Here is a 25,133-nt window from a genome sequence, read left to right as displayed (position 1 = left end):
GGAAATGTACATAATTGCTCACTATAATTTCCAAGGCCAGGAGCTCATTATCAAGAATGCTGGAGGGCTGCCTGGAGTAGGCAGTGAAGACAGCCATACAAATTGGAATTGGACATCTGATTTACCTCTTATGTTTCTCTCTCATCTATCCTGCCATTGGCACCTTATACTCTGTATTATTCCTAATCTTCCTACACTCCCCACTCTTCCTACTCCCATACCCTACCCCCGCCGACGTTGCTGGAATTTTGGACTTAGCTATTTTTAAAATCGTCAACTCAGTAGTCACCTCCCTCCCCTGCCCAGCTGTCCAGTACTCTGGCCAGCCGCATACCCTCCCTTTCCCCCACAGCAAGGCTTCTCTGGCTCTCTGACCTCAGTGAGATTGCAGCCGGCTGGGGACCTGAGGAAGACATGGAGAAAGAGACATGGAGAAAGAGATACCCTGGCTGGAGCTAACCGGCAGTGTAGGCAGTCATGGCTGGAGAATTGGATATCAAATTAATGTCTGACCTCTGGAAACAGTAAGTCAAAATGAAATTGCAATTCCTTTAATAAGCTTTTAGATTTGAAGTTAGATTTTTATAAAATCAAAGATACCTACTTGGGGGTCTCTGCTCCAAAAGCTAAGATCTCTCCCATACCAATGTGCCCTAATCTCCATTTCTCCCTCTGTCTCCATTTCTTCCTGGCTTCTGGCCTCTGACCATTTGAAGTTTAATCCTCCTTCTCCTCCAGCAGTTTTAGCTCCCTCCTTACCTTCTTACCTCAAGACTTCTATAAAGTTTTAGGAGGAGTTCCCCACACCCTCCTTTCTGTGGTTTTTCTCACCCAAGGCCAAATTTAACCTCAGATGATTAGTCACTGACACCCTTCTACCTTACTTCTTAGCAGTGCCCTTCATGTTGGGCTCCCAAGGGTGGGAGAATTGTAGCAATTTCTTCCCACAATTCTAGTCTCTCCATCCTATTCTCCCACCTGCATGACTCTTCCCCCCATCATATCCATACCCCAAGAGAGGGAAGTTCAGAAGGAGGGAGTTAGCCTCTCCCCAACCCCTGTTCTCATCAAAAGAAGGACAGAGAACTTCTGAATTTGCAGAGGGAAGACTAATGGAAAGAGCGATTCTTCAGTCAGGTTTAAAAAAATACAAAAACTGTTGACTCAGAAAGCAACAAATTGATTCACATGCTTGGCTTTCATCCCTTTATTCCATGAAAGAGAGAGGGATTATAATTGTTGCTCTCTTGAACAGATAAAAGGATTGGTTCCCTTTTTATTTGAATGCTGATATTCTAGAGAGGGGACATACATTCCACTTTTACTCCTTCTTGCTGAAAATCCTGACACAAAGGAGGAAAAGAAATGAATTCTCCCTGGAGGGTAGCCCCTCCTGATGGGAAGTAGCAAATAAGAGGCAAGTTTCTCAGTATTTTCAGATCCTAATTCTATTGGGGAACCCACTGGAGTGACCAGAATTTGACCTATCCCCATGATTCTTCAATTTTTGACATTTCTGCTATTTGGTAGCTCAGGATGGGTCAATACAATGGACTCTGCCCTGATCCCCACCCCGAGTCCACTCACCCTTCCCTCCACCCCCAGCTAGGGGTATTGCACAAGGGACCTGAAAGTGGCCACTGGGAGCAGGGCATGGAAGCTAAATAGCCACACTTAGAGTTCGGGGAGCCCCATTCTCCCCAAACTTGTCTTCTTATGCTTTACTTGATCTCCCCAAATTCTCTTCACATACCCTGACCAATCTTCAACTCTTCTCTCTCGTCTATGCCCAGCCAAATTTCTTTTTTCAGTCCCTTACAGGACGACCGGTCAAAATTCACTAGGTAGGAAGGTCATCAGCTGGAAAGAGCCGGAGCCTGGGGGGACCTGGTTGGATGGGTATGGGGGATCCAGGCCAGTCCCCTTGTCCCCGGTCCCCCCATGGCAGTCCCCCAACTCTAAGCACTCTCACTCTCCTGCTGCTCCTCTGTGGACATGGTAAGGAAGGGCCAGGGAAGGGTTTGGGGAAATGCAGAGGGTAGGCTGCTTTGTAAGGGAGGGCATGTGCGCATGTATGGGTAGGACGAGATGGGTGCCGAGGAGTCCCAGTCACTCTCCACTCTTAGGTCTTTCTTTATTTCCCACTCAACTGGGGGAAGGGCATTGGGGAAGCCCTTGGTCGACAGGGAGAAGAGATCTAGCGGGATCGCATACGACTGAAAAATATGGGCAAAACTATGGGGCTGGGGACTGGAGAAGGCCCTCACTTGGGTTTTAGGCTGAAATCCCCTAATGAGATTTGGGAGAGTTATGAGGAGACGGTTGGTGCGAGGATCTGGAGATGATCTCACGAGCCTCTCTCGGTCCTCAGCTCATTCTCAATGCAAGATCCTCCGCTGCAACGCTGAGTATGTGTCGTCCACCCTGAGTCTGAGAGGAGGGGGTTCACCGGAAGCACTTCGAGGAGGAGGCCGGGGTGGAAGGGTGGGCTCCGGCGGCCTCTGCCGTGCCCTCCGCTCCTACGCGCTCTGCACTCGGCGCACCGCCCGCACCTGCCGCGGGGACCTGGCCTTCCACTCGGCGGTGCACGGTATCGAAGACCTGATGATTCAGCACAACTGCTCCCGCCAGGGCCCCACGGCCCCGCCCCCGCCCCGGGGCCCCGCGCTTCCAGGCGCCGGCCCCGCTCGCTCCTCCGGACCCCCAGCCCCGGACCCCTGTGACTACGAAGGCCGGTTTTCCCGGCTTCACGGCCGTCCCCCGGGCTTCTTGCACTGCGCCTCCTTCGGAGACCCTCACGTGCGCAGCTTCTATCACCACTTTCACACGTGCCGTGTTCAAGGAGCCTGGCCCCTGCTGGATAACGACTTTCTTTTCGTCCAGGCCACGAGCTCCCCCGTGGCATCTGGGGCCAACGCCACCACCACCCGGAAGGTCAGGGCCTCAATTGCTCCTCCCAACCCACCTCAAGAGATCCTCCCTTGATCGCCCCGGGGTCAAGCGCCCTCCCCATCCCCACTATTCCACCACAACGCTTCCTATTCCTGTTCTTCCTCGACCACTCTCCCATCTTGGGTCACGGCCCTTCTACCAAACACTTGATCCTGTAAATTACTTTCCCCTGATGAGAATTTCACTCAGACACAGAAAACACTGAAGAGAAAGTTGAGGAGAGAAGAGCTGAGGAACCCCAGGTTGAGGAGTTTCAGAAAGAAACTTCCTTCTCTTATGGAAGTTGAGACTGAGACCAAAAAGGAGAGAGAAGGGTTGAGTAGGGATGAGGTGATACTGGAGCATAGGAAAAGGGATCAAGGAGTGAGGGGCACGATAAGCCTTGCACTTCAGGTTGGATCAGATTCCTAATAAACTATTTTCCCTCTGGCCCTCACAGCTCACCATCATTTTTAAGAACATGCAAGAATGCATTGATCAGAAGGTCTACCAGGCTGAAGTGGACAATCTTCCTGCAGCTTTTGAAGATGGTTCTATCAATGGAGGTGACCGGCCCGGAGGCTCAAGTTTGTCCATTCAAACTACTGACCCTGGGAGCCATGTGGAGATCCGAGCTGCCTATATTGGCACAACCATAATCATTCGTCAGACAGCTAGGCAGCTATCCTTCTCCATCAAGGTAGCTGAGGACGTGGCTAGGGCCTTCTCAGCTGAGCAGGACCTGCAGCTTTGTGTGGGGGGGTGCCCCCCAAGTCAGCGACTCTCTCGATCAGAGCGCAATCGCCGGGGAGCTATAACCATTGACACTGCCAGACAGCTGTGCAAGGAAGGGTTGCCAGTTGAAGATGCTTACTTTCATTCCTGTGTCTTTGATGTATTAATCTCTGGTGACCCCAACTTTACTGTGGCAGCTCAGGCAGCTCTGGAGGATGCCCGAGTCTTCCTGCCAGACTTAGAGAAGCTGCACCTTTTCCCCTCAGATGCCGGGGTTCCTCTCCTCAGCAACCCTCCTAGTTCCATTCCTTTCTGGGCTCTCTGCTATGTGCCTTTGCATTTGATAACTAGGCCAGTGATCCCATGACTAGTTTGAGAATAATCTGGGGAATGGGGATTGAAGAGACAATGGAGACTAGGAGACACTTAAAACAATGACATTTATCCAGAGTCATGAGGCTGCAGTCCAGGGTTGAAATGGTCACAGGATAAGGATTCTGGGCAAGGTTTCTGCATTCCAGACTGCTTGATGGGCTTTTCACCAATTTTCCTAGACCCTGGATAGTAAGCAAATTGTTCCAGTTCATCTACTCCTAAGATTACACCTAAAGCTGAGAGGTTTTGGGGATCGTGACATTTAGTAGGAAACCTAAGTATTGATACTGCTGAGAGGAAGGAACTGAAAGAGCAAGGAATGCTCATTATCCATAAGAAATTAAAGATCTAACATTATTTTCTCCTGGAAAGTAGAGAGGTGAGGGAATGATTAGGGAAAGAAGTCTATTTGATGGCAATATGTGGGCTAGGTGTGCCCTTCTTGGTTTAAAAGTGGATCTTAGGTGAAGGGAGTCTCTACCTTTGGAGAATGGCATAGATAGGAGAAAAGCTATCCTCACCCCCCAACTAATCTATCATTAAAGCTATGAGCTCTCCACACCCTTCTCTGTTGCCTGTGTTGGATCTCATTACAGATGCCAGAAATGGAATAAAGGCAATATGTTCAGTCCACTGAAAGTGCCCAAAAGTATCAGATTTTGTCCTTGCCTTCCGGGAATTTACAGGTTGCTGGAGAGACAAAAACTGATCACATGAAAAAATGATGAGTGTGTAATTATTTGCTAAATTCTATAGTACTGAGAAGATGGTTATGAGAAGTGAAGTAATAAAAAGTCATAAAATGTTATAAAGGACTGGGGATTTGAAGTGAGCTTGGAAAGCTGGGGAGGATTTGGATTGTTAAGGACCTTTCAGGCAAAGGCAGCCATCCAGAGTTATACAGATTTGTGATGCAGTGAGGAAAACAGCAAGATTCAAATGAAGAAGACACAGAGTAATGGATAGGTTAGATGGGCAGAGGCCAGATTATAAAGTGCCTTGAAAGTGTGGCCAAAAGTTTTAAATTTGATTAATAGCCAACAGTTTTTGAGTGCTCAAAATCTGTCAAGCAATATTCTATACAATTTTTTTTTTTGAGGTACTGGGAGCTGGGCTTGAACCCGGGACCTGGTATGTGGGAAGCCAGTGCTCAACCACTGAGCCATATTGACTTCCCAGAGTTGTTTTTTCATGTTTTGCTTATTGTTTTTGTTTTTTTCAGGAGGCACTGGGAACCAAACCCAGGACCTCCCATGTGGGAAGCAAGCACTCAACTGCTTGAGCCACATCCGCGCCCTTTAAACACTTTTTAAATATCAATTCATTTAGTCTTCACAACAACTATCTAAGGAAGGTAGTAATCTTATGTCTATTTTTCATGTGAGGAAATGGAGGTATAGACTTGCACAAAGTCACACAGCTAATAAGTGGCAGAGCCAAAATCTGAATCCAGGCAGGCTGGATCCACAGCCTGAACTCTTAACCACTTTAGTATGTTGCCAGACAAAGAGAGTCATTGAAGATTCTGGTTGTGGAACTGGGGGGGGGGGCCGGGTTAAAGTGGTAGATGCCACCACAGAGCTACCTTTTTTTTTTTTTTTAATGACTAAACTACTTTTTGCCTTACCTATACGAAGTTGAAAGGAGAGAGTTGGGAAGAGGGAAAAAAGCCCAAAGGAACCCAGTTTGAAGAAGAGAAGATTGAGAAGAGAAGCTATCCCAGTGTGGGACATTCTAAAGTAACAGTACTATACTGAACAAAAAACCATGAAAGAGAGAACTTTTATCTTCAGTATCTTACCCATTTCTGGTCTCAGTCTCCTTGTCCTCTCCTATCAATTATTCCATTACCAAGGGGCTCCCTTCCCTGATCTAATTAAGTACTTACTATCATCTTCCCCCTCTCCTCTCAGTCCTGCCCACCCCACAAAACTCTCCCGAACACATATGTACACTGGCCAGTGCTTACCAGAGAGGGTGTCTTATCTGGTCTGCCATTTCAAATTTCTTCTGCAATTATACATCCCCTATTTCCTTTTCTCCACCTCCTCTGAAGGCCACAGTCCTGCCATTCCTTCAAAGCAGTCTCTATGCTTTCTGAAATGACCTTTAGCTAATCTAGTAACAACAATGTGGAAGAAAAAAAGGGGGGAATCCAGGGTTGTCCCTTCTTTTATAGATAACATACGTTGTTGTTGTTTTTTTAAACTCAAAATACATTTTTTAAGAAGCTGCTTTTTATACTCATTCCTTTAACTCAGAAGAGTAATTTTTCCCCTCGGATGTGAGAATTTTCAAGTTAATTAAGAAGAATTTCATAGCCAGCTGGTGAATGAGAGTCTAAAATGGTAACTGTCATATAACATTGCTTCCTTTAACCAGACTTAGGGTCAGCCTCTTAAAAATGGGGTTTTTAAAAGTGGATAGCTCAAAATAAACATGTGAAAAGATGCTCAATATCATTAATCCTTAGGGGAAAACAAATTAAAACCACAATTTTGGTAATGGATCATGGTGACGGTATCACAACATTTTGAATATAATTAACAGCACTGAAATATATATTTATTTTTGTTTTAGGAGGTACCAGGGATTCAACCCAGGACCTCATACATGAGAAGCAAGTCCACTTCCCAGAATGTGGATAAATTTGAAATTTGAATGTGGCTAAATCTGAAAGGGAATTTAGATTGTATATGTTACCAGAATAAAAAACAAAAGCAAAAATAAAAACAAAAAACACAAAGGACTGTACAACACAAACAGTGAATGCTAATATAAACTGTGGACTATATTTAATAGTACAATTATAATATTCTTTCATCAATTGTAACAAGCTCACCACATTAAAGCAAGGTGTTAAAAGTAAATTGGAACTATTTTCTGTATGATTTTTCTGTAAAACTGGAATTTCTACAACAAAAAAACTACATACCTACTGGTGTGGCTAAAATGAAAAAGACTGACTTCAAGTGATGACAAGGATGCAGAGATCTTATATAATGTTGGGAATATAAAATGATACAACAGCTTTGTAAAACAGTTCGGCAGTTTCTTAAAAAGCCAAGAGCATGATAGCTGGTGTAGCTCAGTTGTTGAGCACCTGCTTCTCACATACAAGGTCCCAGGTTCAATTCCTGGCCCCAGTACCTCCCCCCAAAAAAGAAAATTTAAAAAAAAGTCAAGATCACACTTAACATACAATCTAGATATTCTACTCCTATTTACTGACCTAACAGAAATGATAACGTGTACACCCAAAAATGTTCATAGGAGCTTTATTTGTGATAACCAAAAATGGATACACAAAGTGTGGTAAATCCATACAATGGAGTATGATTCAGCAGTAAAATGAAACAAACTACTGATACACACAACAGCATAAATGATGCAAGAGAAAAAAAGTCAAACAAAAAAGAGCATGCACTATTTGCTCCCATTTTTATATAATTATAAAAACATCTATAGTGGTTACCTGGGAATGGGCAGAGGAGGGAGAGATGGTTTACAAAAAGGCAGGAAGAAACTTTGGTGAGTGATGGGGACATGTTCATTATTTTGACTGGCAGGGGTTTCATGTTATATTGATGAAATTCATGAAATTACTTACATTCAATATGTGCAGTTTATCATATGTCAGTTATCTCTCAATAAAAATGTAATTCTAAAATTGGTGGCCCACTTTTTCCTCTACCTTTGGTGGATCAAATAAGAGGCAAAGTGCTTAGAATGATCATAGCTTGAAAAGGAAGAGTATAGTCAAGGCATCCCTTCTTTTAGAAAAACTCAGAAGAGCATGATGGGAAAAAGGAAAAACAATGTTTAATGATTTTATATTCTCTCCTATATTCCTATCACAAGAATCATAGTCCTTCCTCCGGACCGTCATTCTCAAAGTCAGAGCATGAAAACGTGTCTTTCCACTCTACAATTGTCAGCAGGTGGCGCTAGTGACTAAAAAAATTACATGTCCTCACCAGGGCTAGAAAAGGGGAAAAAATGGTAATTTGCTAGATGATCTGATATGTTAGCCACTTGGGGAAAAAAAAATAATAGGCATTTGACAGAACTGACAAAACTGATGGCCTACTTCAGAAATAAATTGAAGAGTAAATTAAACTGTTTAAATGAGAAAATTATTTCATGACAAAAGTTTGAGACATGAAATAATCAAAATACATTATTTGACTCCACGATGGATATTATTTACACAGTGATAATAATGTACACACAGACTATTGATTTAGCCAAAATTGTTATATAATTTTATTAGGAGGATGAGGTAAGGGGGAAGAAAAGGTGGGGATAGAGTGCTGTAGGAGAGCTAAAATCTCAATTACTATAACCAAAATACAGAAGATGTATCTAATATTTATAAATTAAGAAATAAAAGAAAGACCAAATCATTAAAAAATATGAAGTCACTAACAGATGAAAAAGCTGAAAGAATTTTAAGACTGCCTTGGTACAGGGATCCAGACTGCTGGGTTTTTTGTTTGTTTTTTGCAAAAGCATTTAATATTATTTTATTTTTAACTCTATTATGTTACATTATTTTGCTTTTAAAAGGAGAAGTATTTCCACCTTGGTTAGTTCTAAGCTTCTCCCCTTCATAAATTTATGGTAACCTCAATTGCTTCTCAAATCAACCCAGCACCTTCCAACTCCCTCCCCACCCTATACATTTCATGATAAGTTCCTTCCTACATTTCTTCTCAAGGAAACAGAGATAATACCCATGACCCAGTAATTGTGTTTTTCAAAATCAGTGCCAGGAAACTGGACCAGCACTAAGGAAGAACAGAGGGCAGAACATTAGAAAATAAAAAGGTCTTCCTCAAATTTTTTGCCTACTCCCAAACCAAATTATTCATCATCTTCACAACAATTAATAGGAAGAAGTAAGTTACATATGTTTCCTGAGATAAAGCTTGTATATAAATGGAGGGTGGGCTTTGAGAATGTGAAAGGGAAACCAGAAAGGATAATTAGATTCTGCCTCCACTGCAGGGTTATTTTGGACTAATTCTCTGCTGTTGGTTCAAAGAGCTTAAATGTTTTTTATTTTTATTTTTTAATGTTTTTTAAAGAAAGGGTTTCATCTGTCTTTGATACAGCATTTTTCTTTTGCTCCTTCCTTTCTCTAACTGTTTAAGTCAGATTTTTTAAAAATTTAGATTAATCAGACTCTTCATCCTGCCCTCCCAGCCCACCTCACCCCAGCCAAGAATTGAAAGGCCCTTTGATAAAAATGACAACATCTGAAACAGAAAGTGTTCTGCTATGGTATTATTGTCTCTTTATAGGGGTCACTTCCCTGCAGGGAATGCCATCAGGGTTGGAGAAGAAACCAAAACCAGAAGGATTCTAAGGTCCACATATGCTACACATTAGCTCATCAAGCTAAAATAACCCTATTGATTTACTCCTATATTGATTTTAACCTTTCTTTAGAATTTTTGAAGAACCTAAACTATGCCAGGCCATAAGAGACAAGGGGCCTATCTTTGGGGAGCTCAGTTTAGTGGGAAGAAATAGACAAAAAAAAAACACAGAAAATTGTAAGATAAATGATTAATATTCATAACATAGAGAAGTATGTCCGACATGCTATAGGAATACAAAGGAGATGGAATTAAATCTGCTTGAAGAAATCAGAGAGTTTTACAAAAGAGAGTATATTGTTTTTAAGGGGCAGTGAAGGCAGTAGTGGAAAGATATTTGAAACGTAAGTCAGATGATCTGGAATTCTGTCCTCGTTGAGTGACCTTAGGCAAGTCACTTAAGCTCTCTGTATTTCCAATATTCTCTTCTGCAAAATAAGACATCATAATACCTGTCTGCCTACCTGGTAGGACTCAAATGTTCGACCAATTGCTTTCTAGCACACATGTATGTAGCTCTGTATGAACTGTAAACGCTATTCACAAAGAAAATTGTCAGTCTGGATAAAAAGCAGAAACCAGTTTAGTATATAGTCTTCCTCTCAGTCATGAACACCAAATTTACTTCCTCTGCTCCTTCTTATAAGGGAAGAATCATCTTCACCACTCACAGGGGTCTGGGTCAAAGTTTCCTGTCTCAGAAAAGCTTATGAGGGTTTGAGACAAGTCTTAGACTAAGAATCTTGACAGTACATGTATCTTCCCACTGGGTGGCAAGCCTGAGCAAACTAGATTCCCAAATTGTGTAAAAAAAGAATTTCTCAGAAAAGGGGAAGTTGGGCTAAGCACACACTGTCCCATCTCCTTTTTTACTTATAAACATCAACACAGTCCAATTTTCTCTTACAGAAAAACCAACCATCACCTCTCACTACCTCGCTCCCTTGCTCTGATACATTATTGAGCCATAAGCTTTGAGGAGGGAAGGGTTATGTATGTCAGAGTACAGCAAAAGGGACTGAGGTTGAGGTTTTAAAGTTCAACAATGATAAGAATAAAACCAGGTTCTGAGTGAGTAGCATATTCTACTCCAGAGACACACCCCAATCTTTCATTTCAATTTATATTTAATAATATATTTACACTGTGAAGTATACTCTACTAGTTACAATGAAGAATACAAAGATAAAAAAGGACATAGTTGCTGCTCTCTAGGAAATCATTAGGAGAGAAAAGACAATTTACACATGGCACAATATAAGTGTTGTATGAGAAATATAAACAACATGCTATAAAGTATTCAAAGGAGAACTAAATTATATTTGGTTGCAAGGATTGGGAAGCAGGAAAGGCTTCAGAGAGGAAATGTCACTTTTTCCTCAAGAGGGGTAGAAAATTTCAAATAGAAGAGATGGGGAAGAAAGGTCAGACATTCCAGGTAGAGAGAAAAGCATGAGCAAAGGCACAAAGGCAGAGGATACATTGGGAGAACACTGAGTACTCAGGTTTGGCTGAGATATAGGGTACATTCAAGAGGAAGTAGTGGGAAATGAGACTGGAAACTGTGGCTAAGGCCATTTTATGAAAGCTTTAAATGCCAGATTGAAGCATTTGTATTTAATTCAGTAAACAATGGGTCCTGGAGCATCACAGGAACAGCAGGAACTTAATTTTTGTTAGATTCATCCAATCTTGGTCTATAGATTATACAACAGGAAGATCAACTAAAAGCTATTAAAATAAACTAGGCAAAAGGAATAAGGGCATAAATCAGAGTGGTAGCAATGGAGTAAGAAACAGAAGACAGATTCCAGAAACACTGGAAAGATGGGCTCTACAGAATTTGGCAGTTGATTGGATGCAGGGAGTGTCAGAGAGGAAAGAAATCAAAGAGAATTCCTGGACTTTAAGTCATGATGATGGGCGATGTAAGTCATGGTTTCATTAAAAGAAACAAAGAAGGAAGGAGAAGAAATTGGTTTGAACACAGGGTGAAAATTATGAGCTTATTATTGAGCAAGCTGATTTTGAAGGGCCAGTTGGAACTTTGGAAACAGGCTAGAGGTAGTGTATAGATCTGAAAGTCATTTACACAGAGTGATGTATAAATAGGCAAACTGAAGTACGAAGTGTAAAGTAAGAAAAGGAAAGAGTCAAGGAAAGATTTCAGGGTGCAGAGAAAAAAAAAGAATCGCTAGCAAAGAAAAAGACCAATTCCAAAAGTCAAGGTAAGTGTTTAAATTTTTAAAAGATGACAATTTTCAAATTACATAGAAATCAAAGGGAATAAGGTCTAAAAACTATTCTGGTTTGCTCTGGAAACCCTGAAGTAAACCATCTCAGAGTTAGCAGAAGCGAAACTACAAAGGACAAGTCCAGTCAACACAGAAAGCTAGTATAAGTTATTCTCTTAAGAAATTTAACATTAAAAGGAAGAAAATATATGGGGTGAAACTGTGAGGAAGGAAGGTTTTTTTCTTTTTTACTATGGATAAGGGAAACTAAGAAATATCTAAAATGTGAACTGAACAAGTTAATTCAGCCCCTCTCCCATTCTTGTCTCCCTAAATTAGATACTATCTAGACCTCCATTCTTTCCTCAGCATAGTAGAAAAACATGAAATGTGGGTTCCCAGATGAATATTTTTAATAATTAAAGCTAAACTAAAAAAAAAAAGAGTCCTCAAAAAGCGTCATAGAGACAACTGTAAGTATCAAGAGTCCTGGTTTTGGGTTGTGGCTCTACCAGCTACTAGCTGGGTGTCCTAGAGAAAGTCACTTTACCAAAAAAAAAAAAAAAAAAAGAGCAGGGGGACATTTTAAAATGTTAAAAGAAAAAAAAACTCAAGAGTTCTTTCTAGCTCTAAAATTCTAAGAGTGCAATACCCTGAATATTTTACAGGACTATTGTGAAGATGGAAAAAAATATTGTGTGTTAAAACACTCACTGAGAGACAGGAAAACACAGTAAAAGAGTATATACTTCAGACAGATTGGGGTTAAAGATATTGTTCTACTTATAAGCTCTGTGACCTTGGGCAAGTTACTTAACCCTTCTGAACCTGACTTAATCAGCTCTGAGTCACAGGGTGATTGGAAGAATTAAATTAAATAATCTAACCTTAAATCCTTTCTGAAAAAAGATAGCCTTATAAATAAAACATCATGAGATGCTTAGGTAAAGAACTTGGTCCATTATATACACTCAATAAATGGCAATTATTTAAAAAGTCATTTTTCAGTCTAAGATGCTATACAAATATTAATACATTCTTATTCATCTATGTCTTAAAACCATGTACACAATTCTTAGTCTCAAAGTCTACACTCCTATTCAAACCTTTATTTGCCTCTAAACTAACATTTCCTTAGGGAAAAAATGGAAAAGGACAGCAGGGAACAAGGTAAAAGGGAAGTTTACAGAGTGGAGGGGGCAGCAGTTATTAAAAGGACAACGAGAGGGGTTTGTTTTGCACTGGGAACTATGAGTCTTTAGAGTTCTAAATGTTTGTCAGGCCAGAGGTTAAAGAAAAGAGAAATGCAACTAGGAACTTGTCTCTGACTGGCAGGAGAGTGCTGAGGGAACTTTCCTCCCTGAAAGCTTTGACTTTACTCAACTACCCACATACAGTAAAGCAAACAAGTAACAGTCATCTCTTGGTTTCCAATTGGCACTTGGAGGGAAGTGAGGACCGGTAAAGATGATCTAACTTGCACAGCTCCTGGATTTCGCCCTACTTGCTGTTCCTCCTGTGCCCTCCCGTTTTCGGCACGCTGCAAGTCTGTTTTCAGGACAGGCGTTATACAAGAGTTTTTCTTCCTTCAACCAGGGAATTTAGAAAGAAGAATCAGGGGGGCAGATTTTTATCAAAATACCAGGTTATAAGGTGAAAGGTTGTAAACAACCTTCTCCAGAAGGGCTCCATTTCAGAACATGCCTTGGCTACAGGCCTGGTAGGCTGCAGCTGCTGCCAAAACTAAATAGTTTTTTGGCATTGGAGGGAAACCAGGCATAACATAGAGTAAACAAGGGGTCTGTACTGATCTCTGCAAAATGGGAAGGAAAGAAAAAAACAGAAGCCAGAAGCCAGAGAGAGTTTGAGAGCAAGATGAGAATTGTAGAATTTTTTATAAAACTAAAAAACTTGGCACTTTATACATGTGCCCAAATAAACAACAGGGTTTCCTTCTCTCCAAGATATCCCAAATTACACCACCCTAATCATCTCTACCCACCTCGCCTCCCATCCTCTCAAAATTTATGTACATATAACACTGTTAAACAATATTGATTCATGTATTTCTTTGTAAATATTTTGATGTTCTTTTCATAATTATGTACACTTTCATATCCATCAAACCGGAAATTCTCCGAGAAGGCATGATTTTTGAATTTGCAAAATTATCTTAGTAAGAGTCACACCTGCTCTGCTCCCAATAACTCAATCGTTATTACTGACCAACCGAAAACACCCCACACTTACTAGTTGGTTAACTTTCTAGAACAAGGTGCCACTTCAAATTTTCACACCCTAAGGATCAACATGTTCCCCTCTTTGTTCCTGGGGATTGGCACCGGCTTGTTTTTTTGTTTTTCCCAACAACAAGAGTCATGATGCCTGATTACTTGAGCTTGCTTAATACCAGGGCTGAGTTATATCTTGTTAGCCTTAGGGTGTCAACCCAGGCAAGGTGTATGAGTAAGAAGAAATGATCATGACAGCAATAAATAAGACTTCTTTTGGCCGAGAGGGTAGGATATCCATATACTCTAATGCTTCTCTTCACTTTCCCACCTCAATCTTGGGGACATTTTCTTCCTCTTTTCAGGATGGAAGTGAGGTAATCATCTTCTGCATATCCCAATACAAATATGGGAGGAGCTCAGAAATCAAAGGAGAGAGAATCCCTGAACCTCTGTATACAAGTTTCTCTTATTACATTTATGAGTAATTTCTAAGGATTCAGCTCCTAAGGTATCTCCTGGCCAGCTAGGGGAAAACCCATCTGACAGCCAAATAAAACCAACAGAGAAGAATGAAGAGACTAAGTCCCTTTTAGCTTTAATAGTGTCCTGGTGACCTTTTTTTCTTCTCTTTCCATTTTCCCTGATTTCTAAAGTGCTTAGGAAATAAATTTAAAAGACAGGGAAGGTCTTCCTTCAAACAGGATACAGCCATCTCTCCACTTACACTTTGGTTATGAGAACTTTCCTGAACTTGTAGGCTGTGAGGCGTTTTGGGGGAATTTATGGATGTACATTGGACTGAATGAACTGGAAAAGGAATGAAGACAGACGTAAAGTCAAAGAATGAAATGCGCGAAGCATTCTTTTTTCTGGTCTTTTTGGGAGGAGGAAAGGGAGATAACGAGTCTTAAGGACACACCTTACTAAAGAGGCAATGAGGTAAATGGGAACACAGTCAAAGTGTTCCCCAACTCTGCAGGTACAAACTGAAGAGACGAGGGGATAAGCAACAGGATGTAAACACACCCTTACTATTTCCGTTCCAAAGAACAGAGAGAACAGAAAAAAGGGTACAGGGGGTGGGTACCAGCGCACACACACAGCCCCAGAACCCCGAGGGCTTTTCAGGGGAGGGAGCAGGCGGACCGGAGTCCCGCACACCCGCTTTACAAATGCGGACTGAAGAGAGGTTTAAAACTGTGACAAGTTCTTCTTTCCTTCAGAGACAGCAGGATTTTTATTTTTATTTTTTTACATAGAGATGCGGAGAAAGAAGTACAAAGGGGCCCATTCTAAACAGCACCACCACCTCTTCCTGCCCTCCGCCCCAATCCTGAAGTTTATTTGGGGCGAAGGGATTGTCTTTCACGGGACTTGAGATTTGAGAGCCTGGAATAAGCGGGTGCCTCTAAATTAATCGCCCTGGCTAACGTTAGGAACGAAATTCCCTCATAAGCACATTTTCCCTTTACCTCAAAACACCGCTGCCGAACAGCAAGCATCCGCGCCCTCCCTCCGACGGCCGCTCGCCCTTGGATAGGTTTGAGGGTCAGCCGGGCCCGCCTCCCATTGGCCGCAAGGGAAGCCGCTCCTCTGCCCCCTCCGCCCCCTTCACCCCCGCCTCCCTCCCAGGCCGCGGTGCGCCTCAACCATTTTCCCCGGCAGGAGCATACCGTGTCCACGCGCTCTGCGCCCTCGCTGATTGGTCGGGCTCCTGGTAAACAAGGGACGGGCAGCCAATGGGAGGTCTGTGCACGAGGGCAGCACGAGCCTCCGGCCCAGCGCTCTCTTGGCCCTGCCTGGAGCTGCTACTATATAGAGCAGTTTCCGGCTCCTTGTGGAAGCCTTCTGTTTTCTCCGACAGAGGTGTGCTGAGGGAGGTTTGGAGCGCTCCAGCTATTGAGAAGAAAGCTGATCTTTTCTCTTGAAATCTTTTAGCGTTACCGATAGCTTAATTTTTCTGACATCTTTCCGAAATTTTACTAGGTGAGAGTAAGTCGTTTGTGGGTTTCTTTAAGCCTTCGTATTTTGTTTTAAAGCCCAACCTACTTGAAGACACCCTCCTTCCTTAGGAAGAGTGAAATAATTTAGTTCCCTGCCAAGAGTCCTCCTTGGTCTTGAGTTAGTGGGTTAGTTTTCGGCTTGTAACTGTTGAGCCCAGTCCGTCCAGCCATGGTGATGTTCAAGAAGATCAAGTCTTTTGAGGTGGCCTTTAACGACCCCGAAAAGGTGTACGGCAGCGGGGAGAAGGTGGCTGGCCGGGTGATCGTGGAGGTGTGCGAAGTGACTCGAATCAAAGCCGTCCGGATCCTGGCTTGCGGCGTGGCCAAGGTCCTCTGGATGCAAGGATCCCAGCAGTGCAAGCAGACCTTGGAGTACCTGCGCTTCGAAGACACGCTCCTCCTGGAAGACCAGCCGACAGGTGAGAAAACCACTCTCCACTCCACTTCTGCCCCTGAGGGAGTGGCCCAGGTTGGGTATTTGTTAAGCAGGGTGTGGAGGGTGAAAGTGGATTAGAGAAGAAAAGGGGTATAATGAATAAGTGAAACCTGTACTAAATACCCAAAGTTGCTGAGGTGGTTCATTTGCCAGCACCCTCTCTCCCCTCGCCCAAAAAGAATGTCCTAAGGTGATTCTGGGGGGAGCTGCCACAGCTCTTCAAGGATTTCTCCATGCATAAGGCTGCTTACTCTCTGCTTGCTTTCTGTTAGAGATGATAGTAGTTTAACTGTCCTGGTTGAGGTTTTGAGTATTACAGGGCTTTGCAACTTTCTGCAGCCAAGAATGCATCAGCATTTTTTCATTTAAGAACATAAGGGGTGAAAATTGGGGATATGACACTACTCTCACATGCGGTGCAAGCCTTTCTTATCACACAGATGCATTTGTAAGTGTAAGGAGAAACCTAATGGATGCTCATTTGTCTCTCCCTTCAGCTGAGAATGAAATGGTGATCATGAGACCTGGAAACAAATATGAGTACAAGTTCAGCTTTGAGCTTCCTCAGGGGTAGGTATCAGCTGTGCACACCTTTAAATCCTTTGATATAAAAATCTTTTCTATGATCATGTACTGTTCTTGGTGAGCACTTTAAAATTAATCGTGTCCTTTTTGTTAACATAGGCCTTTGGGAACATCCTTCAAAGGAAAATACGGGTGTGTAGATTACTGGGTGAAGGCTTTCCTTGATCGTCCCAGCCAGCCAACACAAGAAACAAAGAAAAACTTCGAAGTGATGGATCTAGTGGATGTCAATACCCCTGATTTAATGGTGAGCTTCATTTTAAGATTCTATTCCTCTGGGTCTCGGGTGATGAATTGAGGTATTTTGAGCATTAGACTGAAGTGTACCTCAGGGAAAAAAGTCCTCGTCACGAGGTGGGAGGAAAAGCTTCCTCCTCTGGGTAAGGTGTGAAAAGAAAAGAAAGGCTGGGGAAAGAGCTGTAGAAATTCACAAAGCACCTTTTTTTTTTTTCCCCATTCTACATAGGCACCTGTGTCTGCTAAAAAGGAGAAGAAAGTTTCCTGCATGTTCATTCCTGATGGACAGGTGTCTGTCTCAGCCCGAATTGACAGAAAAGGATTTTGTGAAGGTAAAAATACAGTTCCTAAAGTGACATACTTATAATAACAGGAACTACTACTTTGGAGGCAAAGTGGATGTTGGGGGGGGGGGGCAGGGAGAGAGGAAGCAGAAAAGTCATTAACTGTACTGAGTATCAGTTAATAAATTTTCGTTTTTCTCATTGCTAGGTGATGAGATTTCCATCCATGCTGACTTTGAGAATACATGTTCCCGCATCGTGGTCCCCAAAGCTGCCATTGTAGCCCGCCACACTTACCTTGCCAACGGTCAAACCAAGGTGCTGACACAGAAGTTATCATCAGTCAGAGGCAATCATATCATCTCAGGCACATGTGCGTCATGGCGTGGGAAGAGCCTTCGGGTACAGAAAATCAGGCCTTCCATCCTGGGCTGCAACATCCTTCGAGTTGAATACTCCTTACTGGTGAGTGTGTGGGGGTGGTTCTAGAAGAGGAATTACAGCAGTCTCTTCTCCCAGACCCTCTAGTCTAACATATTTTCAATTTCATTCATAGATCTATGTTACTGTCCCTGGCTCCAAGAAAGTTATTCTTGACCTGCCTCTGGTCATTGGCAGCAGGTCAGGTCTGAGCAGCCGGACGTCCAGCATGGCCAGCCGAACCAGCTCCGAAATGAGTTGGGTAGATCTAAACATCCCTGATACCCCAGAAGGTGAGCCAGACCAAATGTCTTTGCTTTCCCCTTCTGGCTTGCTTGGGTTTGGAAATTGTGATGGGTAGTCATTTCTTGGCCAGGCTGCTTATCTCCCCCTATTTTTTTTTCTAGCTCCTCCTTGTTATATGGATATCATTCCTGAAGATCACCGTTTGGAGAGCCCCACCACACCTCTGCTAGATGATGTGGATGGCTCTCAAGACAGCCCAATTTTTATGTATGCTCCTGAGTTCAAGTTCATGCCACCACCTACCTATACTGAGGTGAGAATCATCATTTTTACCACTATATTTTGTCTTAAGGTTTCTATATAGGGTGTTGATTCAGAGGGATTACTAAACTGTGTTGCTCATTTTGGTTCTCATCCGAACTAAAATAATCTCTTCTTTCTTCCTCAAAGGTGGATCCCTGCATCCTCAACAACAATGTGCAGTGAGCGTGTGAAAGAAAAGCAGCAACTATACCTACTTGTTCCTTTCCACCTCTCTTTCTGGACTCTCACTTTTCCAGAGACTCAGCAGTCTCTACAGTGGGATGTGGGTCCACCCTAGCCTCTGACTCATCAATGTGGGAGGTCGTCAGCAGGCAACCTCCTGGGCCTGTGCCCAGTGTGCCAGTGTGATAATAGGGGTGTTTGCTGGATGGTTTAAAGACACATCAGAAGAACTCAGGTCCATCCCATTTTTTCAAATCTCTTTGAAAATTGAGGCATTTTCAGTAGTTGTGAGTCAGGTGTAGAAATGGTCCTTGGCCTAGTCTCCCCAAACTTTTTGTGGAGGGGATTGTAGGTTGTTACAACATCAGACCTTGAACTTTTGTGCCATATGTGGAGCAGAGCTGCTTTAGTAAACTAGGAAAATGAAAAGGAGAAATTGTGGCCAAAACTGGGGAAAAGGAGGTTCTTAAGATCAGTGTTGCCCTTTGTATACACTTACTATCAGAAAAAAAAAATCCACGGCTAATTTGATGAGGCCTGTGGAGAGAGCTTCTCCTGTGATAAATTAAAGGAAAGAAGCTCTAAGTTGTCTTGGCTCAGAATGTACTTTAACCTGGCTTGAAACAGTGGTTATATGCCTCGCCAAATGTCTTAAAAGCCATTTTTAGAGCTTTTTGAACTGTGTTCTCTTGCAAATATTTTCATATGGGAGAGTGTTTTTATTTTCATGTGACTCCTTGGAATTAATTCTAAGGTGATGTTCTTAGCACTTTAGTTCCTGTCAAGCTTTTTGTTTTTCCATCTCAAATGTAAGCTGAAACTGGTCTACTATGTCTCTAAGGGCAAGCACAATGACAAAAAGAAAAAAGTGTTGCTGTTTTTACTTCTGAGACTTTGTCCCAGTGTACATAATTAAGTCATTCTGACTCTAATCACGTGAGGATTGCTGCTGTCAGCCTTGCCCACTGACTTCTCCAAACCCAAGGAGGGGCTCTAGATCATGGTGTCCTTAACACTGTCATCAGAGCCTCTGAACACTGCCATGAGAAACCAGAGGGCAGGTCCTCACAAAAACCCCCAGACCCTTTCCTGTCTGGTGTTGGAGATGGGGTCATAGACCACCCCTCTCTCACTGTAGCCCCCCTAGCACTTGGTCAATCATCCTCAGCCATAGCACTTTGTTGTTCGCGGTCCTGTGTCAGAGCACTGAGCTCCAGCCTTTTCTTAGAATTACACAGCCAGAAAGTATGAGGGCTGAAGGTGGCTTTGTTTTTGTGTTTTTATAAAGAAAAAAAATGTATCTTTTTGTATGATAAAAACTATATTTTGTACTTAACCAGATATATTTTCTCCCCAAGTAGGGGTATTCTTTGTAAAAAATAAAATAAAAATAAAAATTGTTAATGGCAAAAATGTTTTCTTCTTGTCTGTGATGGTCTTGGAGAAGTTATTAGGAAGAGGGGTATACCTGAAGAATCTTCTCCCTGAAGTTCACAGTTCACATTATTGAAAACTGTGTGGAGAGGATGCTCCCTGATAACCCAAGAGAAGGCATTCAGAGTGTGGGGATAGAGAGGGTGATGAAGAGGGAAGGAATTTGTTCTACATTTGATTTTCCTTCACTGAAAACTGTCACAGGATCCACTAAACTATCAATTCAGTGGTCCAAACTAATTTTCTCTATCCATGGCTAATATTACTAAATTCCCTCAAGTTGAAGTGTTTGAGCTTTTGAAATCGGGAAACAAGGTTTGTGAGGGGATTTGGAAGGAAAGGATCATGGTTCCCTTTTTCATAATTTGGTTTTATCAGGGTTTCTTTTTAGGGTAAATCTGGTTGATAGGCTAGTTATTCAGAACTTAATAGTTTAGAGTTAGAAGTACTAAATTCCTTGAAGGCAAGTGCTGTTTTTTCTTATTCATGCAATTCCTAGCACAGTTCCTATTGAGGCACATAATCATAGCTCAGTAAATGTTTCCTGAATGTTCAACCCCACCCACTTCCCTTAGGATATGCTTCTGCAGTTGCTATTTCTTCCTTGCAGGGTTATACCACACTTCCACCTCTTAATTGAAATCGTTTTTATTATTCTTAAAGGGGTGTCTAGAGTGAAAAACCCTGAGATGGCAGAGGCCAATGGACTTTCTGGTTTCTGAAACCTTAGAGACAAATCTAGTCCTGGCCCTTATTGGGGGTCAGCACTTGTGTGCACCTCCACGTACTAATTCCAAACATCAGACTACTCGATGTTCTACATAAAGTAGAGGTGAATTGAGTAGAATGTGAAGTTGAAAAGATGCTGTTCCATTTCAGTTTCCACTTGTCTTTCATTCTCAGTAACTCTATTGCCTTCTACTGGCTCTCGGTCTCTCCCGGTTTTTCATTACCCAACTGTCAATCTCTAGCTCTTCCTGTTGCCAGGGGGACTCTCACCTAAATGCTTACCTCTGCTCCTCCCTTTCTCACCTATTCAAGAATCCAGTAGCTCCCCGCTTTCCCCCTCCCCTCCCCCCCAATGAATTTGTGACCAGGAAACTAGGTCAAAGTTGGTGGAAAAGTTTTTTCTGCAGCTTGTTTTCCAGGGACTGAAGGGGTGGAGCAAGGACAAGAGCATGCCAGAGGACTGGACAAAGGGATGGAGCTCAGGAGCCTGGTTGTTTATGCAAACAGCCTCAACTACCAGTACATGATATGAGAAGGGGAGGGGGGAGAGAGGATGGATAATGGATACTTCAAATCAAATGTTAAAGATTTGATCCTGGAAGGACCAGCACAAATGTATCCTCTCCTTATACCTCTAAAACTCTTAATTCAGCTGTGTTCAACAGAACTTGCTACAATAATGGAGATGGTATTCTATATCTGCATTGTCCAATAGGATAGCTACTCGCTACATGTGGCTATTAAGCTCTGAATTGTGGCTATTGTGACTTGAACTGAATATTAAATTTTGTTTGGTATAAATAATTTTAATAGCCTGGGGTGTCTAGTGATTAGCATACTGAACAGTGCAGCAAAATCTGAGGAAGGAAGTAGGCAGCTATAGCTGTTCTAGGGGAAACCCATCCCTCCCTTAGGGCACAAAAGACTATAGTACTTCCTTTTCCCTTTTATACACAACGTCTAAACCCCACCCCAGGAGCTTTTCTGCATACCGGCTGGCTCAAGTACCGTACACTTCCCTGTACTAGTACAGCCGTTTCCCCACTAAGTGAGTGAATATTTTGGGTCTTCCTTTCCCATGCTCTTCTCAGATGACTTTTAATTGTTAAAAAGCTGTAACCTACAAGTCAGCCATCAGATAAGATCCAGTTCTGAGTATCATTTATTCATTAGGCCCAACTGGTATAGAAAGATCTGAGAGAAAACAGGAAAAAAAAAAAAAAAAAAGAACTAGAGAAAATAAAATTAACAAGAATTAACAGACTGAAACACAAACCTCCAACCTGGGCTGAGGCACTGGGAGTGAAAAGTGTGGAGAGTGATCTGATCAAGCTCATGGTCAGCAAGAAACAATCACCTAGGAGCTGAAGGGCGTGAAGGAGGGTGGAGTGAACCGTGTCCGGTTCTTTCAGCAACCACTGACCACCCCTCCTAGAAGAGGATCTAGCTACCATAAGATAGATAATTTAAGAGAATCTACCTACCATGGGTAGATAAGGAAAATATTTCACTGACCCTCCAAAGATCAGTTTCTGCCCCAACTCTTCTGACCTCAATAATTCTGGACTGGAAGACCAGAAGCTTGAATTCCCTTCTCTATTCTGGCCCCATTTCCACCCCTATTTCTGAGCTGAAAAATTCCCTCTCAGAGATGATTTTAGGTCCAGGGTTGCAGGTCCTGGCACACTAGATGAATCTATAGCCTGGAAAAAGTTCGGGAATTAGCTTTCCTCTACTGTTAAGGAGAAATAGTATAGTGTAGTAGTTCAGCATGTTGACCCTAGAGCCAAACTATCTAAATTCAAATTCCATTTCTACCACTTAACCAGCTGTTTGACCTTGGGCAACTAGTTTAACCTCTCTGTGCTAGTTTGTTCATTTGCAAATAGTGATAACAATATTGCCTACCTCTGAAGATGGTTTTGAGTGTTGAGATAACATATGTGAAATGTTAGAGCAATGGCAAGTAAGTACTTGCTATCTAAAATTTAAAAAGGATATGTACCCTCCCCTCACCACTACCTTGAAGAATTCACTTTCAGGTGCTTCCCAAAGATTGCTCTTCCTCTCCAACCTATCATAGTTAAGGCAATCTCTCTTTGCTTCCCTTGATTCTCTTGCCGTGTAGGAAGAACAAAACAAGAATCTGGAAAAGAGGCCACTGCAGAGAAGCTTATTCAGCCTGGAGTTAATTGTGGCAGGGGAGAAGAAGTCACTACTGAGGCTGCTGCTCCATGCCAGGAGGAGCCCTCTGCACACCCCCAGCATCTCATGGTATAGCTCTGGGAGCAGGAGGTTTTTCTTCCATGCTCTAAGGGTGCTTCACAGGCCTCTGGAGTAACCCTGTCAGCTTCTGGAAACTAATTGAGCTTTCTTAACTTTTCAGTATACAACTCTAGAGAAAAGCTCTGTATCATTTTGAAACATAAACTGAGGAATGCAACATGACACGACAAAGAACTCTGAGTCCTTATTCTAAGGTATTGCATCTCAGTTTTGTTTTCCCTGAGGTGGATTGGACTGAGCAGCACAAAAGTCAGGAGATGAGCCCATTGAGGAATCCCTATTTAGCATATTTAGACTATTTTTGTCCTGTCCTGGTTTTTCCCTTGGTTTGGCCCTACCCTATACTCTGCTGGGCCTGTTATGCAAGGAGAAAAAAGGAACAGTTTCTGAAGCCTGGGATTTTTCTGACTGCCAATTGATTGGTCATCAGCGGGCAACAGAATGATGGGAGAAGGAGGAGGGCAAGGAGAACATGGGGACAGGATTGCGAATCCCATGTGCCCTGAGTTCTGGGATGCCAAGCAAAGTCCATTCTCATTACTTGTTGGGTGATGGAGCTGACTCCCTCTATGAAGTCAATCAAATGGTCAGTAAACAGATTCTTGGAAATGTCTGGTTGGGTGCCCAGCTTTGATATTTTTAACCTCTTGGACAGATGGACAGAGGGAGGATTTCAGTTGCTGGGGACAGGGAAGGTTCAGAGGGTGTGAGAACTGTGCTTCCCTTATATGGTCCTGTGGCTAAAAGACCCCCCCCCCATCCATCCCACCTGTATAAATTCTGACTTCATCTGTCTAGACTCATGGTTAATCCTTTATCTTCTGTTCTACCAGTTCTCTCTATTCCCTGTCTTTCATGCTTGCCTCTCCTTCCAACCTTGAGAAACTTTGGTTTCCATTCCAGACCACAAATTGTTTTTAGCTCTGTATCCCTGAAGATCAGGAAAAGGGCAGTTGGGCATGATCTAATGGCTCCTTTTCTACCACTTGTGAAGGGTACAGCCCTGTCAGTGGTACCCAGAGCCTTCTCTGCAGTTTTAGGTCCCCAAACTGACCTACAGGAGAGAGCTAAACTCTCCTGCAACCTCATACACCCCTTGGCCCCCAACTCTTGGAAACGGAATTTGATTCATTGGAAGCTCAGGTTTGGGCTTCATATACATTTGGAAAGTAAAAGAAAGGTCAGTGCAGGTCAGAGAGGTTGGAAACGGTGACAAAGTCCACAAGATCTGTTGTCTCTGATTGTGGAAAACTCAGTCACCTGGAAGGTGGAGGTTGGAAGAGAGGCAGATCATTGGCTTGCCTTTGACCATCAGTGAAATCTGGAGATTAGGAATGGAAGTGAGGTAGATGAAAATTACCAAAATTCCCAATTTGGGGCTTCATCCTCCTTTGGTCTTCTCTTTAAATTAGATACCCTTCTATACTAAAGTCTGCTTCCTTCTCTTTCCTTTTCTTTCCTGTATCTCATCACCCCTTCTGATATTGCCCTTCCTGCTTTGTGGATAGAGGAAGGATCCCTGACATAGACACTCCAAGATGACTGGGAAGTCAGAAGAAGATGGGACTGGGGAAGTGAAATCACACTATGACTCATGTTTCTCTTTCTGTCTCTATTTTAGCTGAGGTTGGTGAACTGCAGCATGGCTGGAGGAAACTGTAAGCTAGAGGCAGGAAACTGGGGCCTGTAGGCTGCATCAGTTTGCAGACATTCATATCAGCTCGGGTTGCAAACATTTAAAAACCAGAAGATTTCATTAAGATCTACAGTTCCAGCTTCTCTTAAACACAATCATATTTGATAACACTGGTCCACATTCCTTCATGGTATCAACAGCCTGGCGCTGAATGGGCCAGGTAGGCTCTGGTTTGCCAGTTCTCTCCCCCCCCTATTACTCTCACTTCTTCATTCCTTTATACCTGTCTGACTCCTGTCTGGTGATAGGTTTGTCACCTCTGCTCTATGCAGAGCTTTTCAAACAGTTCCTCTGCAGGGTCCCCAAGATTAAGGAGAGAGAACCATTTTCCCCAGGACTGCCTCCCAGGGCCGTCCAAAGTAGCCCATCACAAGCCAGAAATGTGTTACCTATATTAT

At 42.7% G+C, this 25,133-nt stretch overlaps 2 protein-coding genes across 2 annotated transcripts; both read left to right on the top strand.

The window, feature by feature from the left end:
• Positions 1-308: 308 nt before the first annotated feature.
• Positions 309-4,853, top strand: HJV (hemojuvelin BMP co-receptor). Its single transcript, XM_004480485.5, is given in 5 exon segments — positions 309-524; positions 1,812-1,998; positions 2,372-2,934; positions 3,392-3,945; positions 3,947-4,853. Coding segments are annotated over 4 exon segments (1,284 nt in total). The 5' UTR covers positions 309-524; positions 1,812-1,895; the 3' UTR covers positions 4,011-4,853.
• A 10,687-nt stretch (positions 4,854-15,540) lies between these two features.
• TXNIP (thioredoxin interacting protein) lies at positions 15,541-20,003 on the top strand. Its single transcript, XM_058309609.1, has 8 exons — positions 15,541-16,315; positions 16,830-16,902; positions 17,017-17,164; positions 17,384-17,486; positions 17,647-17,903; positions 17,995-18,151; positions 18,266-18,417; positions 18,555-20,003. The coding sequence occupies exons 1-8, from the start codon at positions 16,066-16,068 to the stop codon at positions 18,588-18,590; spliced, it is 1,176 nt and encodes a 391-aa protein (XP_058165592.1). The 5' UTR covers positions 15,541-16,065; the 3' UTR covers positions 18,591-20,003.
• Positions 20,004-25,133: the final 5,130 nt, after the last annotated feature.

This window comes from Dasypus novemcinctus, chromosome 13 (genome assembly GCF_030445035.2).
Source record: "Dasypus novemcinctus isolate mDasNov1 chromosome 13, mDasNov1.1.hap2, whole genome shotgun sequence".
In the NCBI taxonomy this organism is placed as follows: domain Eukaryota; kingdom Metazoa; phylum Chordata; class Mammalia; order Cingulata; family Dasypodidae; genus Dasypus; species Dasypus novemcinctus.
Note: the sequence above shows the minus strand (reverse complement) of the source record. Positions and strands in the feature narration are given on the sequence as shown.

What these genes read in the sequence shown, in the direction of transcription:
- TXNIP (XM_058309609.1), top strand. Translation starts at nt 16,066, where the DNA reads ATGGTGATGTTCAAGAAGATCAAGTCTTTTGAGGTGGCCTTTAACGAC. An exon ending in AGCTTTGAGCTTCCTCAGGG is followed by an intron (nt 16,903 to 17,016) that starts GTAGGTATCAGC and finishes TTGTTAACATAG; the next exon opens with GCCTTTGGGAACATCCTTCA. An exon ending in CACCACCTACCTATACTGAG is followed by an intron (nt 18,418 to 18,554) that starts GTGAGAATCATC and finishes TCTTCCTCAAAG; the next exon opens with GTGGATCCCTGCATCCTCAA.